At 31.5% G+C, this 15809-nt stretch overlaps 1 protein-coding gene across 1 annotated transcript; it reads right to left on the bottom strand.

Moving 5' to 3' along the window:
* Positions 1-2420: 2420 nt before the first annotated feature.
* ATPsynO (ATP synthase subunit O, mitochondrial) lies at positions 2421-6152 on the bottom strand. The gene is made up of 5 exons (XM_014436298.3): positions 6039-6152; positions 5920-5961; positions 5599-5709; positions 5285-5530; positions 2421-2701 (listed from the first exon to the last, which is right to left on the bottom strand). Exons 1-5 carry the CDS (start codon positions 6063-6065, stop codon positions 2501-2503), a joined length of 627 nt encoding a protein of 208 aa, XP_014291784.1. The 5' UTR covers positions 6066-6152; the 3' UTR covers positions 2421-2500.
* Positions 6153-15809: the final 9657 nt, after the last annotated feature.

The raw sequence follows: 15809 nt of genomic DNA, 5'->3' as shown, positions 1-15809 counted from the left end.
ATCAGGTGAGAGTGCGTGAGGAGAGTTATGACCTATTCTCAAGCAGATTGCAAGAGCAACCTTCTCCCTGCGGCTGCTGCGGTAGGATGTCGACCATGGTCTTACTGATCGTTTTATTTCTTTTAATTTACTGGGAGAGCTTTCATCCCACTTGGCCTGCCATTTTTCTAATATTTGTAATTTAAGGGGTGTACTGAGTTCTGATGGAAAGTTAAAATATATCGATTCGCAAGCACGGGATGGCAAAGTTGATTTTATTTTCATTTTCAGAACCTCCGAAAACATATAAAAAGACACTAATATGCTAGAAATTCGAAAAGTTGAAATAAATCGGTTCGCAACCGCACGATCGCGTAATCGGTCCATTTTCAGCATCTCTGAAAACATATGTAGGGATCCCAATATGTTAGATATAACAAAAGCTAAATTAATTCGATTCGCAAGCCCGCGATAACAAAGTCGATTTTATTTTCATTTTCAGCACCTCCAAAAACATATAAATAAAAAAGGGAACCCAAAAAGTTTTAAATCAGAAGTTAAAATAAATAAATAAATAGGCCAGCGCGTTATCTTAATATCGATTCTTTTTTCATACTCAGCACCTCTGAAATTAATCCAATGACCTGAGAAAACATAACCATGGCTATATATCATAAATAATAAAATTAAAAATTAAGCCTGTACCTGGATTTTTTAATATTACTTTTTGGTTGAAATTAAAAATAGGACTACATCAGTTTTAGATATGGCCTAACGCTTCACAACTAAATGTTAGTTGCTGATTTAGTTCCAAGAGTTATCTATGAGCAAACAGCTAACAATCCTTTAGTTTTAGTTTCCAATACAACTGCAGCTAATTTAGCTTTAGTTTTTAGTTGTTAGTTATAGCTAACTTTTACCCAACTCACAAGTTCAGCAAAAGTTACCAGCAAGACTGCTCCTTTTCTTCTAATTAGTTTTCTTTGTTGTTGAAATGCTATCATATTCCTCCAGTTTATTTAAGCAGCCCAACAGGATATTAGAGATTTCTTCTAAATTCATGTTAAATTTCTCATAATCAACTTTCTCAATAAGATAACCTATTTGGATTTATAGGTATTGGTTAGGAACAAAAATCTTTTATTTGAATAGACTAGAAACCTTTCCAATTAGATAGGTATCTTTTAAAATTATCACATTCAAACAAACTTCAACTTAATGCAATGGTATAGATAGAGATATAATACTCATTGAATGTGTAATTTTCATATTGTTTGCATTACTAATAAGTAATAAATTGCTTATTTTTTCTGTTATTACACTTATATCAAATTTAACCTTATTACTCTTATCCTCAGGCATGCATCAGCTTAGAAATGAAGTTCAAAAACCTTAAGTTTGTATTTGAGTGCAGCAGTCTTATCAAAATTGGATAATGGTCAGCTAATAAAAAAAGTTATTTAATTTTTGAACACATCATTCAAAGTTCTCAAGAATCCTTTACCTCTAAGTTTAAAAATTCAGCTTATAAAAAATAATAATAAATGAAGTTCTAAAACTTTATCGTAGCCGAAGAATGTTAAATATTAACACAGGAAATGTTAAAAATATGATTTAGAAGCATGTTCTTAAAAATGTCAAGGAGAACAAAGAGTATCCTTAAGACTCTGAACAGACTTGTGAGTATGTAAGGACAATGACACAAATATATTTAGTTGGAGAGTTCCAGGCCTCCACGGCTCTTTCTCCTAAAAGTAAAGTTAGTAAATCAGGTCAAAAAATTTGAGATATTTTAGATTTTATCTTCTCTCTTCCATAAATTGTAGCAAATCTCTAAGGACTATAATTTCTACTGACTTATTTGTAGTGATTAATCTTATAAGTAAATACTAAAATTATCATTTTTACTCAACAAATTTTCAGTAAAATAGTAATAGAGAAGTTAAATAACTGAAATTTTTAAAACCAATTATGATATTTCAAATAAAAAACATGATTAAATCACATTTTAAGTTATATTTAAAGTTTTAAATTACGGCAAAAGTGATCATTATCCTGTAGGTTATCAACCTACTCATTATTAACCTACAATGAATCTTGATCTTCATTACAAGAAACCAGACAAAATTAATGTCAACCCAGATGCAAAGGATTAGATTTGAATACAGTTAGTTCTGACCAAGTGTACAATGTTAGAGCCTCCAAGGCCTCTCTATATTTATTGAGGTTCAGAATGAACTTTACTAAGACTCAAAAGGGATTATCAAAAATTACATTTGAATAATATTGAAAGTGGCAAAACCAATTTATTTGTCTTACACTTCATCTTGTAATGTATTATCAGACATTTTTTTTTTTTTGTAAAGATCAAAACATACAATTTTTTAATTAAACTGGATTGTTTATGTATTAATGAGGGCTATAATTTTCAAATAAGGATATTCACTTTATATAAATGTATATTTACAAATCTGAATTGAGTTCAGCACAACAAAATGATGACTACTAGAAGAACAATAATTTATACAGCTTCTGTGATGATCTCTGTGTACTTTTTAATCTTGCTAGAAACACTCATGTCAACATAATTATCACCAATACTGACAATCATTCCACCAATGATATTAGGATCAACCTTCAGCTCCAAGATAATGTTTTCACCCTTTTTAGCAAAAGCTTTCAATACAGTCTCTAGTTGTTTCTTTGTTTCCTCATCCAATGGCTACAAAATAATGTGTTCAATAAATAATAATTTTTCAAACAGTGACTGTAAAATAAGACAACATATAACATAAAATAAGAGAAGAATATATGGTTTGTACTAAACTAAATTTAATTATTAACACATAACAGAAATAAAACTTTGAATATTTGAATTCATTAATTAATGATTTTATTTATAAGAGTAATTTCATAAATAAGGTCTCCTATTTTGTTTTGTTTTTTTGGAAATACTGAATTCTGTTTCTTATTTACATAATTATAACATACACACTCATAAGAATATAGCTTCAACCTGGAGATTTTAGACTCAAATATACTATTAAGCAGAAAGAAGGAAATTTTGTTCAAGTTACCTCCTGTTTGCATTTTGCAAGAAATCCTTCAAGCCGATTCGCAAGAAATAGAATAAGTAATTTTAAAAATTAAATAATAAAAAATTATTTATAAGGATTCTAAAAAGTTAATATCAATCAATAAATGAGTACGAAATCTTCCCTTGGATGGTGCTTCTAAAACTAAGTCACTGTTAAAAGATTGATAGCCCAAGATATTCATGAAAATAGAAAACTAAAATAAATTTTTTCACATAACAGGTGTGAAGCAACTGTTTTCTCAGGACCCATTTGATCAATAAATTGATAAAAGTCAATGGAAAGGAATGAGACAGAGCAAGACCAGTATTGGTAGTGTTGGGCTGTTGGGTCTTGGTCTTTTCGTAATGGAAAGGATGGAGTAACTAAGATAATAATGAAAAAATAAAATAAAAGAATTAATGAAAAAAATATTCAATTGATTATGGAAATTTTCAACACATATGAACAGAGGACTTGATAGCTGAGCACATTGGGGCAAGGGACCAAGAGTGCAATCTGGTTCAGAATTATTAATCGAGATTTCTACCAGGAATCTATTTCTTAGAGGTCCCAAAAAATGAATCTTTTCAGATTTAATATTTCCACTCTGGAAGTGTATAGGTCTTTGATGGAAAACATAAAAATATATATTTGTATTCCTTCTTCTCTTTATTTCATTCTAAAATATAAGCAATATCATACTCATTCATTTAAATAACATAATATTATCAAAAAAGTCAATTCAACACACAAAATTGCAACTTTATAATGACTATCTTTAAGTAAAAGTTGATGAAATAAGTAATTATGTTGCCCCACTGGAAATTATCACTTGAGTATTACAGTTAAAAATTTGTTATCCATTAACTTAGACCTCCCTCATAGCCATGCCATGCATAAACGGATGTTATAGGCAGGCTATGAAATTTGGTGGGAGCCCGGGGGCCTGAATAATTTGAGACATAAAAATTGGAAATCAGTTGAGCCATCCACTCAAATAAAGTTAAATATTCAGAAATGGGCAAACAAAACATATTTAATACCGCAATCAAAAATAAAAATTGGGAGAACTATTCGCTCAATCGTCTGACAGATTATAATAAATAATAATAATTTACAATATTTATTGGTGAAGATACTGTAGTAAGTTACTTAATGAAGTAAATAACAATTCATTCACTAAGTAATGGCCAAGCTCTAGCAAAAAAAGACCCTATGTTTAGTGGTGAAATGATAACTCATTTAAGCTAATCTTAACCCAGTATTGACCAGGGAGTATTATAGTATACTTAGAACAATACTGGGCTAATGCAAAAGAGCAGAATCCGCCTAATTAGGCATGGGAAAGAACGAAACAATCTGATCAGAATCCCATCAAAACCATGGAAATGTTCAAGGGAACCTTAGGATGAGATTTGACATGTGCCTATTTTGCACACAACCCCAAAAATGGTTAATTAGGGCTTTAAGAAGCAGACAACGTAATTGGGTATTTATGTCTGCACCAAAATCTTTAAAATCCCATGCTTACCAACTCAGTCTCCGACTTGCCTCCATTCGAGTTTTGTAGCCTCTTAATTTTTTTAATACCTTCTAATAAATTTTCATTCGTTAAATATTGTTTATTTAAGTTTCATAATTTATTAAATCAAAATTGGTATTCGTCACTTCTCCATGAAATTCACTTTCCCTCTGATACCTCATTCCTCAAAATCTGTCGCTCCTGAGAGACGGAAAAGTGATCGATACTACCATAAAATATTAAAGAACTATGATACTGCTTTAGAAATTTTGGTTAAAAATCATTAAAAAAGAAATCAATCTTTTAACTGCTACATATAAAAACAATAAAAAAAAGATTCTTTTGAAACAATAAGATTTTAATGATGAAACACAAACCAATAAATGCAGTTACACCAAGCTAACTATGGCAAAACATCCCTTATCACGTCCAATTATTAATCAACTTTTAAAACTCATTTTAGCACTTTAGGATTACGTATTCTAGAAATTAAGGGGTAATGAGCAATTCTAGTACTAATGAAACCCTTAAATTGTCATAATTATTAGAGGTTTAAGATTAAAAACATTTGCATTTCACAAATTATCACAATAATTTTTTTCTGCAGCAATATCCAAAATAAACAACTTTAATACATCCATTATGATATAAAAAGCTCAGTATAAAATGTTTAATAAAGTACTAAAATAATGTACTTTAAAGTTACCTTTGCAGTTGTAACCTCACATCGAACGTCACCTCGGTGGCCAGCCATAATTGTAGAAAAGGCATTCAACACTTGGTCAAGTCGATTGAGCCTACCATTTTCAGCTAAAAGACCAAGTAAGTTTGTAGATGGGGCACTCAACTTTATTTTATTTGACACCTCCTTGACAGCATCTACCTTCAGGTTCCTCTTAATTGTCGGATTTTCAATAAAAGTTCGAAACTTGGCATCATTTTTTAATGCACTCTACAACAAAAGTTTATGGTAAAACATATGTTTAGCTGTCTTGAAAAGTTTTTGAATCCGAATTATACCTGAATATTTTTCAAGTCCTTTTCAACTACATCTAGTTGTTGCAATTTCGATGCAGCAGAAAAGAGTGCTGAGGCATAACGACCTTCTATTCCAAATACTTGAACAGGTGGCTAACAGAGTAAAAGAATGATCACAGTTGTGCAATTAAGATGAAATGGAAATAATAAATAACTAAGGTGTACTATCAGACAAGAATTGGAAGGAAAAGGGAAATGGATGAACTGGAAAACTTGCGATAGTGGAAGAAAAGGTTTAATGGTGCTAATTAAAGGATTATGAACTATTACAATTCTAATTATTTAAAAATATTTAATACTTACTTTAATAGATTTTGCAGCGGCAGCCGAAGCGTAATTCCTAACCTAAAAAAATGTTGTAATTATCACAACAAATGGATTTAACTTTAAAATATAATGCAATAAAAAATTATATAACTTACTATACTCAAAATTTGACTTGAAGGCATTTCTATACACCTTAATGTATCAACTTGAACAAGTATCTGTTATCAGCTGATTGCAAAACTGGGCTGCCCTCTGCGTCTGGATTTGAAAACTATCAGCTGTATATCATTTAAAAATTCTGCTATTTAGATATTATTGCTTACAGATATTGGGATAGACATTAAGCTAATCCCTAACTATTTAAATATATTCTATTTTTTTTTTCATGTTTCATTTTATGTTCTATACATATCAGTCAATTGATGGAAATAGCCAAGATCCAGGTGGGGGGAGGGTGGGTACGGTAATCCCGCCGAGCTTTTACATCCTTCTCCGCCTCGCATTCCCAAAATCTGAAAAAGATTTTTTAAATTACTTTCTATTGTTTATGGATGGGTGAAACACACGAGGAGGCCCCTCACTTCCGGATTTTAAAAATAGTACCATTAAGAATGGATATTTCACAAGTAATAAATAAACATTACAGGTAACCTTAAAATACTAAAGGTAGTAAAAGATAATGCCCAACACGATTTATTCCTTTTTTCACAGTAAAGCATTCACTAATTACCTGTTTATTTCTGTTTTAGAGGGATCGGGGAAAAAAAAATTATGGGTGGGTGAGAAGCTAAAGGATAACAGTAATTATTTTGCGAATACAACCTTAGTTACTATCTACTGTAACTAAACAAAATTTAAGCTTAAAAAAAAAAATCTAAATTTTCGATAATTAGCCTCCATACTAAAACGGAAATATTGTTATTTCTTCAATTTATTTTTTAATAAGTTGTCTTAAAAAAATTGGTTAGTAAATTTCAAATCTACTTTGAAATTATTGAACTACTAGATATTGTACTAGTTAGTATACAAACTGATGAGTTTTAGGAAGGCATTATATTGCAGAAGTTGAAATTTTTATAAAATGTCAACGGTTTTCTTCTAAATTTATCAAGTTTTTCTCGATAGGGTGGGTTTCTTAAAAGGTCCTTGAATGGTCCTTTATGAAAAATAAATAAATAGTAGTACATATTTTCTTTATAAAATATTTTCATAATGACTTCATGGGACCCTACTGATCTACGTACATACCACTGGGTGTTTTTCCTTTGGCCCAACCCTATCAGGATTTTTGTATGGTCATGCCCAAAATTAATTTTTAGAAAAGGTCCATAATATATGCTTCTATATTCTAATTAAAATCCATAGAAATAAGATATAAAATAATTAAAATTGATTTTAAATCAAATCAAATTTTACTTTACTTGGACAAAGTAACTGGAAAGTATTGTACTAATAACAACCATTGTACCAATAAAATTAAAGACACAGATCCTACAGGCGAATGTATAGACTTAAGATGTTCCGTGGGCTTTCTCTTCCTCTGGGGGTGTTCTACACTTCCCGAAACTTCATACTACAGCAGCCTCAGCCCTAACGAGAGGGCTCTGGAATATAATAAAATATATAACTCATAATAATATGACATAACATAATAAAGTAATGCAATAATAATAACATTTCGAGATTATTCAATTTAGAGCCCAATATCAACGAAAAAAGATGCGCTGGGGGTTTGTTACTTGAGCGACTGTAGCAACCGAGCGGAAGTCGATAGTTCTTATCAAATGGAAGAAATCTCAGATATGTTTATATTAGCAAGTAATCGCAACATTAGTTATTAAAGACCGGACATTGACCATAAATTAAAACAATGTAAGACTTATAACAATTATTCCATCCTTAATGAATTCATTTTTAATCTGATCTGCTATTGAAAAACTTTCCATTAATAGGTATGGTTCACGTGATGTTGGTAGAGAGAGAGGAGGGGAAATGTTTCCAAAGAGGTCGAGGTAGGAATGACTGGCTATCTCCATACTTGGACTCTAGCTCTGTTGCTCCTTTTAAGGCATATTACGTCACGGCCCAGATCTGCACTGTTATGTCTCCTATCGTATTTTGAACTTGCTTAGCCTGCAAACGAAGAAAAATTCAGGAAAAGTATGTTTTAAAACTAAATCCGCATTACTATTTATGAAAATGCAGTTGATTTTAAGATTATATAATTAAACAAAACATACGTATATATATTTGTGATTATATTTTAACAATTATTTTTTGATTGTATATACTGAACCATTTAACTTTCATAATTTTGCAACGAGTACATTTACGTCTACAAGTCCGCACTGTATTCTACCCATCAAGTTCTACGACTATTTGAATGTGGGAGTAACTGACACATAAACTTATTTAATAACAGCTCCAAAAATAATGGATTTTACCAATTGATTTTTTTCCCCTATCAAATTGAGACAGAACTGATTTGTTTGATCTATTTAATATATATCTTCTTTTGTTATGGCCAACTTTTTTTGTTTTAATGTTTATTTGTAATATAATAACAATTATTCGGTTTATCATAAGACAATATTCTTATAGTAGGGGTATTCATGGTATTCTGTTAAATGAAAATGTTTCACAATGTTAAATGTTATAAGTATAGGATTGTGAGCAGCCCTATTTAAAGTCATGTTGAATGTTAAATGGATATGAGCTTCTAGTGGATTTTTTGAGCAACTTGTTTTATAACCTTTCCTTCCAAAACTTCCTGTTATTGTTTACTTCTTAGTTTTGATTAAAGTAATTTATTACAACATGCCTAAAGTAAATGAAAAGTAGAATTTGTGTGAAAGTTGGGTTATTGAGTGCCTTGTTTATTTTATTACTTGTGAGCAAGATGATCAAGATGAGCTAATTGACACAACTGTCATTTCATTATTATCATCCATTGCTCCTAGCAAGTTACCTTACACAAAAACAAAACTGTGACGAGCTAAGCTGGTCTGTTGCGTGACGTCATTCTCCATTTAACAGACCTAGTAACAGACTCTCAACCATGTTAAATGTTATATAGTTTTAACTAAAAGAAGGAAATATTACTTCATTTAACATGAGTTTTTCCATTTAACACGCTTTAACATGTTAAACTAAAGATCATGAATACCCCTAATATACTCATTATTGCACTTGATTGAAAATACTTCCGATACTTTTTTAAGCACCATCAAAATGAAAGGAATTTCTGCAAAAGTTGTAGAATGTAGAAAATATTGTAATTGTTTTACTATATTCAGCATATCTATTTTCTAGTTTAAAAAATATTATTAATATTTTTTTTTTATAATTTTAATTTATAATATTATATAGTTATTGTCGTTGTGGCTGTATATGAATAATTCTGACTTCAGTTGATGATATGAGATATACATATATCATAGGTGAGGTAGGAGAGAAGAATTGACATTATGAGTTTTACGGTTATTGGCATTGGTAACTGGTTGGTGGGGCAAGTCCAGCAAGTGGGCCTAGTGGCTCCTTTTTGCCAATCTCTGGCGACTACTTTGAAGTTGGTTTGCCAAGTTTGTGCTAAGTCACCTCTTGTGGCTACTAAACACCACCAAGAGATGGTCCGTATAACACGTTAGCTTTTAGTGAATCAGAAGATCCTAGTAACAGTTCTCGTTGCGTCGAGTCAATCCTTAACGGTTCTAGCAGCTTTAGTACTTAAGTATAGATAAGGAGATAACGGTGTCGCTATAATATCAAACCTATACCTTACAACCCAAGATGAAGATGGGTTTTGTTTTCAGTAATTATTAAGGCTACACTTTTTCTTAACTGACAGTTGTGAAGAGAGGTGATTTGGTGAGAATCACACTCAACCGCTAGGATTTTCTCCCGAGAGTGGGTGCCACATTATAGAGGCTAGGTATGGACTGCAAATAGATATATGCCAATTTTTTTTGTTCGGGTGGCTTTACAGACATTACAGATTTAGCCGCCCAAACTAGCCTTCTCCACGTCTGCCTATCTTGGGCTACTGCTTTCCAGTTTTCTACGTTGATTCTGTCCATCCATCTGGTTTTTGGCCTCCCACATGGTCTCTTGGCTATTACACTGGCATTCATTGTTGTTTAGAGGCGTCCTGATGGATAGCTTCGAGCGACGTGTCCTACCTATCATAACTACCTTGTCTTCATATCGTAAGATATTGATTGACCAGATATATACTAAATATCAAAATATATATATCAAACCGAGTATATACATATTTTTTTTAAACTAAAGATTTGAGGAATCTAATGATTGGTTCAGTGATTAATACTATTCATAGCTATTGGAAAAATCTTATGAAAGTATATTTGAAGTAAGTTATTTACTTTTTAAAAGCAATATTTTCATTAAGAGAGTAGAACCTGATTTTTCAATGGAATGGGGGAAACACCTGACAGTTAAGCTTGATTTTGCTGATGTCACCTTCCACGTCTCTGGGTCAAGAAATAGAATTAAACACATTTTCTGCTTGAAGTGGTAAAAGGTTTTTTTATAGGTAGTCTTTATTCCTCTTCCACGAAAGGTCTCTTTTTGCGTTGACTAAATGATTGTAATTTAAATTATTTCTTGTTGGAAGACAATATTAAAACTATAAGATAATATTAGGTATATGGATGAAAATATGTTTTTTTGAGGAACTAAAAATTTTAAAATGCCTACTTTGAGGCTTCGGAAGGATGGTTAATTCTTTTTTACTTAGCATTCATTACCTGGATATTCTGGAATGATACAAGGATAATGACTTATGAGTTTGAGGTTGAATGACTTGAAAAAAATATATAAATATCATTAAAAATATTTATATTTACATAGGAAAAATTGTTTTTTGTTCACTACCCAACACCATTTTTCCTTCAAGATTTACCAAAATTTCATCATTTTAGCCTATTAAAAATATCTGAAATGAAAACAAAAAAAATATCAAATCTTAATTTTTTTAACGACCATCCAATTCGAAAACACAGTCAAATTAATTACAAACAAATATGGTGCCTGGAAAAGTAATCCGAAATTATCAGATAAATATTTGGTAACTGAGGAATTTACTAAGTAATTGTTCAGTGGTTGTGGAAGGAGGAAGGAAGGACATAGTCAACGTTCGTGATAACGATTATGAGCTGTAGCAAATGGGAAGAGGAAAAAAAAGGTATTATACTAAAAACAAAAAATTAATGAAGCAATAGTTTAATATAAATACAAATAAAAACATTCAGTAAATATTCAAAAGATTTTTCTGGCTAGTGATGTTTCCTCACAATGTATCTAAAACAATACACGGAGGTAAGTAAATATAATCAGATTAGCTCATAGCTTTTAAAAAATATACTAACAGTGGTTCTCATACGGTTATAGTTACATGAAAAATTAAATAATAAATCTATATACGTCTGTAATCCTTATCTTTTTATTATTCATATCTTTCTCGATAATTCCTTCCTACCTGAAGCGCTTACTTTCTCTGCTGGGGTTAAGCCTGGAATATACCATTTCATGCACTTTAGACGGCCCTAAACCCATTTCAAGTTTCGTGTGGATTTGTGTTGAAGTTACAAATTTTGTGATTTTCGAAAACAAAATTAAAGGTTAAAATTTTGAGTAAAATTTTTTTTTTATTATTAGGAAGATTGGAATCCAAGGGTATTTTGAGATACGAAAAACGAATATCACTTTATTTCTCCGTAGAAAAATGTTTGTGCCCACTTAGCTAGGGCGGTTGATCTAAATTATTTTAATACTGTTACTGAGATCATGTGAGCTAATGGTATACCAATTGGTTTGTTTTCAGATGTAGAATAAAAAAAAAGTATAGTAAATTGTATTTATTGAGTTTAAATGCATGCCAAATCACAAAAACCAAAAATTGTTTTCAATAGAGTAGGCCGAAAAAGTTTAAAAAAAAAATTGTCGTAATTACTTTTCTTTGGAGTAAAAACATTTCTTTGGTAGCCTTGTTCTAATTATTACGAATTGTTGGATATAATGTTGAACTATTCCTGATTTAAAGATCTCAGCTGTTTGGAGCCGAGTTTGAACCACATTCAATTTCAAATGTTGATAAAACAATGCACAATAATAAAAAATCGACTAAATCCATAATGGAAAAAAACAATTGTTCGATTTAAAGACAACAATGTTAAGGTAATCGTTTGAGTTATGAGCGGACGATGAGTGAATCACTTAGAGTCTTATATCAAGTCCTGCAAGAGAGTCATTTGTCAAATATTTAAAGGATTCGCTCACAATGCTAATAAAATCAAGTAGAAAGTGCATTATTTTAAAAATAATTTTTTAATGAACAAAATCATATGAGGCAGGAGGGTGTTTTGGGGCCTTTTATTAGATACACATAGGAGGAAGGCCTAACAAATTTTTTAAATGATTGTTTCTCTCTTCATCAATGTCAAATAATTGCGGTTTTAATACAGAAAGTGCATCAGCACTAATAATTCAAAATTGGCTATCTCATTTCTTAGTTATTATTGAAAATCGGGTGATTTGGTGAACTAGGAAGTGAGAACATCACATTAGTCTCATTATTTTAGTTAATATTTATAAATTTGCACTTAACTTATATTTACTCAAACTTTTAGTTCTCCTTCTCACAAACAGTAAAGGACACAGAAACATTACCTACTTCTTTGATTCTGGGGTCCTCCCTCCTTTACTATGAAATTTAGATCCATTTGAAACGTATAAAAAAGTAAAATTTTAAAATTATTGACGTTCTGTAACAGCTAAGAACTGTCATGCCTTTTATCTTTCCCTTTTTTACCGTTGGGTATTCCATTCTCAATTCTCAGGAGTGTATTAGTGCTTGCTTGAGCTTTGTTGTTTTTAAAGATGAAATCTGAAAATTCTTCTCAACAGAGCTAGAATGAGGATTATCAGGATTAAAGGTATATAAAAGTTAAGAATTATAGAATATAAATATAAATATAAATATAAATATATCATATAGAAATATAGAATGAATGTATATTTAGAAAATTGATAAAACTTGAAGTAAACTAATATAGGTCCTAAATCCTAAACAGAGATGGACAAAAAGATGGAGATTTTAACTACTAAGTTATTAAGTAAACTTTTAGTAATATCTAGTAAATTCGATTCCAGTTTTAGGTTCGTTAAAATCAGTATTAAACGTTATAAAATGTATACTATTTATTTGTTAGTAGAATTAATGTTTACGAACGTTCTAACCAACACAGTGTATTTTACTGTATGATGTTTCACGTAATATTCATGATTACCAGTAAAACTTCTACCACAATCTGTTGGAAGATTTCCTTATTGAAAATTAAATTTTGCTGAAATAAATTTAGGTTCTGTGTGCAGTAGGAGGTGTGCATCAAAGTTATCTCCAACCTCTTTGTACGCAGGTATTACAAATACGCTGAGCAGGAGCACTGTGGTGCTTTAAGGACAACAATAAACCAAGTTAGGGATAATGGAGAAGTGCTATAGATAGGTTGCTAACTGTAATGTAACCTTCTTGTCGGGGGCCGTTGGCTTTGCCGTATATAATAGCTCCTCGGGACCTACTTTCCGTTAGCTCATCAGCAATGAGAACAATATAACAAGCATCTGGCCACCTTTTGACTACAACAGGTACTTCAAACATGTGAAAAGCTATCGGAAAGTAAAACGAGTACCAAAAACATACTATCACTCAGGCGTCAGAATTAAAATGCGTTTTGATATTATGAGTTCTATTTTTGTTAATATTTTATATTATATTAGTTAGATTAAAATAGATAAACTAAATAAAACTAGTACGCATTAATTATTTTTCTTTGTTCGAAGGAATCTATTTATGATTTTAAAAAAAAATAAAACAGAGAAGGAATAAGGAAATTTATTAGCTCAGCACTAATATGCATAATTTTCACAATCTAAGTAAATTAAGTAACGTACGATGTAAATTAATTGTCAATAATCTAACTATCGCCCTATCTCTCTATTACCGATCATGGGCAAAATCCTTGAAGAACTCATTTTGAAACGCCTATACCCCATCCTGGATTCCAACAACATATTCCCTGATCACCAGTCTGGATTCCGAACATACCAATCTACTATCCAGCAATGTCATCGTATGGTGGACGTAGTCTCGTCTACTTTGGAGCGCGGAATGTACTGCGCGGGAGTCTTTTTCGATGTAGAACAGGCTTTTGATCGAGTTTGGCACCCTGGACTGCTTTACAAACTCCGTAAATTCCAACTCCTACATACTTTCTCATCATTCGTTTCTTTCTCATTGATAGATTATTCCAAGTAAACCACAATGGTTCCTATTCATCCCTCTATTCTCAGTCCGCTGGTGTTCCTCAAGTTAGTATCCTTGGTCCCATCCTCTACACCGCCTATACAGCTGACATTCCAACCAATCCTAACACTATCCTCACCACGTATGCCGATGACACATGTGTGCTCGTAGTTAATAAAAACCCATTAATGGTATCCCAAACTCTCCAATCCCATATCACAGCCCTCGAAGAATGGTGTAATTGGAGGAATAAGATAAATTCCAACAAATCCCATCAAATCACCTTTACCCTTCGTCGTTAACCGACAGCCCTACAGTTTCATTTAATAATGTTACTCTTACCCCTGTCGAACAGATCCGCTGCCTTGGACTACATTTGGACAAACGATTAACCTGGAATCCTCACTCAAGACTGAGAAGACAGGAAACTGCACACAGATTTCGACTATTACAGCACTTATTAGACAAACGTTTTAAACTTCCAGCACATCACAAAAAACTGATCTACATGACTGTAATAAGGCCAATGTGGACATATGGAGTTGATTCCACTAAACCTTCGAATTCCTCTCGTATTCATTCTTTACAATCCAAAATCCTTCGTAAAATCCTCACTGCTCCTTACTTTGTCACAAATAAAATCGTACATAAAGACCTTAATGTTCCCTATGTAACCGATCTAGCCCGAACCAGATATCACTCCTTCCATTATAAACTCCCAAACCACTCAAACCCCCTAGTTTCTAACCTTGAATCCTCTTCCATTCCTGACAATCCTCCGAGGTGCCTGTACAGAAGATGGCCACGAGACCAGCTTATGTAAAATGTCATTAGAGTGCTACCAATGGGTAGTTGCTCTACACGCCAGTAGCACTCCATCATAACTAAGACCATATTTACAAAATGTATTATGTAATATACAGTTGTAAATTTCAATAAGATATTAAAAAAAAAAATTTAAAGTTTTTTAAATAATCTAAACCTTATGTAAAGTTTTTTAAATAATCTAAACTTTATTTAATGTCCTAAACTACTTCTCTTGTTTCTTTTTAAGCAAGATATTGCTTTACCTTATATTATATTTTATTTATAATCTTTAAATTTCTTTCTTGAGACTGGCAATTATTTACTAAATAATTCAACAACACTATCCAAATTATAGTCTCAAAACATTTATTTCATTCACATGTCCAACGTTTCGGCCAATTCGGCCATCTTCAGGGACAATCTTAATTTACTTAGAGACATATATTTAACCCTTTTAAAAAACTCCATACAGGCCATTCTGCCCAGGTCAAAATATTTACATCTAATATGTCAAAAATACAATAACCACCTAATAAGTCAAAAACATAAAAACCAGTCAAATTATTTCACTTTTACCACAATTTATACACTATGGTGTAAAAGTGAAATAATTTGACTGGTTTTTATGTTTTTGACTTATTAGGTGGTTATTGTATTTTTGACATATTAGATGTAAATATTTTGACCTGGGCAGAATGGCCTGTATGGAGTTTTTTAAAAGGGTTAAATATATGTCTCTAAGTAAATTAAGATTGTCCCTGAAGATGGCCGAATTGGACGAAACGTTGGACATGTG

Source organism: Halyomorpha halys, unplaced genomic scaffold (genome assembly GCF_000696795.3).
Source record: "Halyomorpha halys isolate HHAL.00 unplaced genomic scaffold, Hhal_1.1 Scaffold1860.1, whole genome shotgun sequence".
Lineage (NCBI taxonomy): Eukaryota > Metazoa > Arthropoda > Insecta > Hemiptera > Pentatomidae > Halyomorpha > Halyomorpha halys.
Note: the sequence above shows the minus strand (reverse complement) of the source record. Positions and strands in the feature narration are given on the sequence as shown.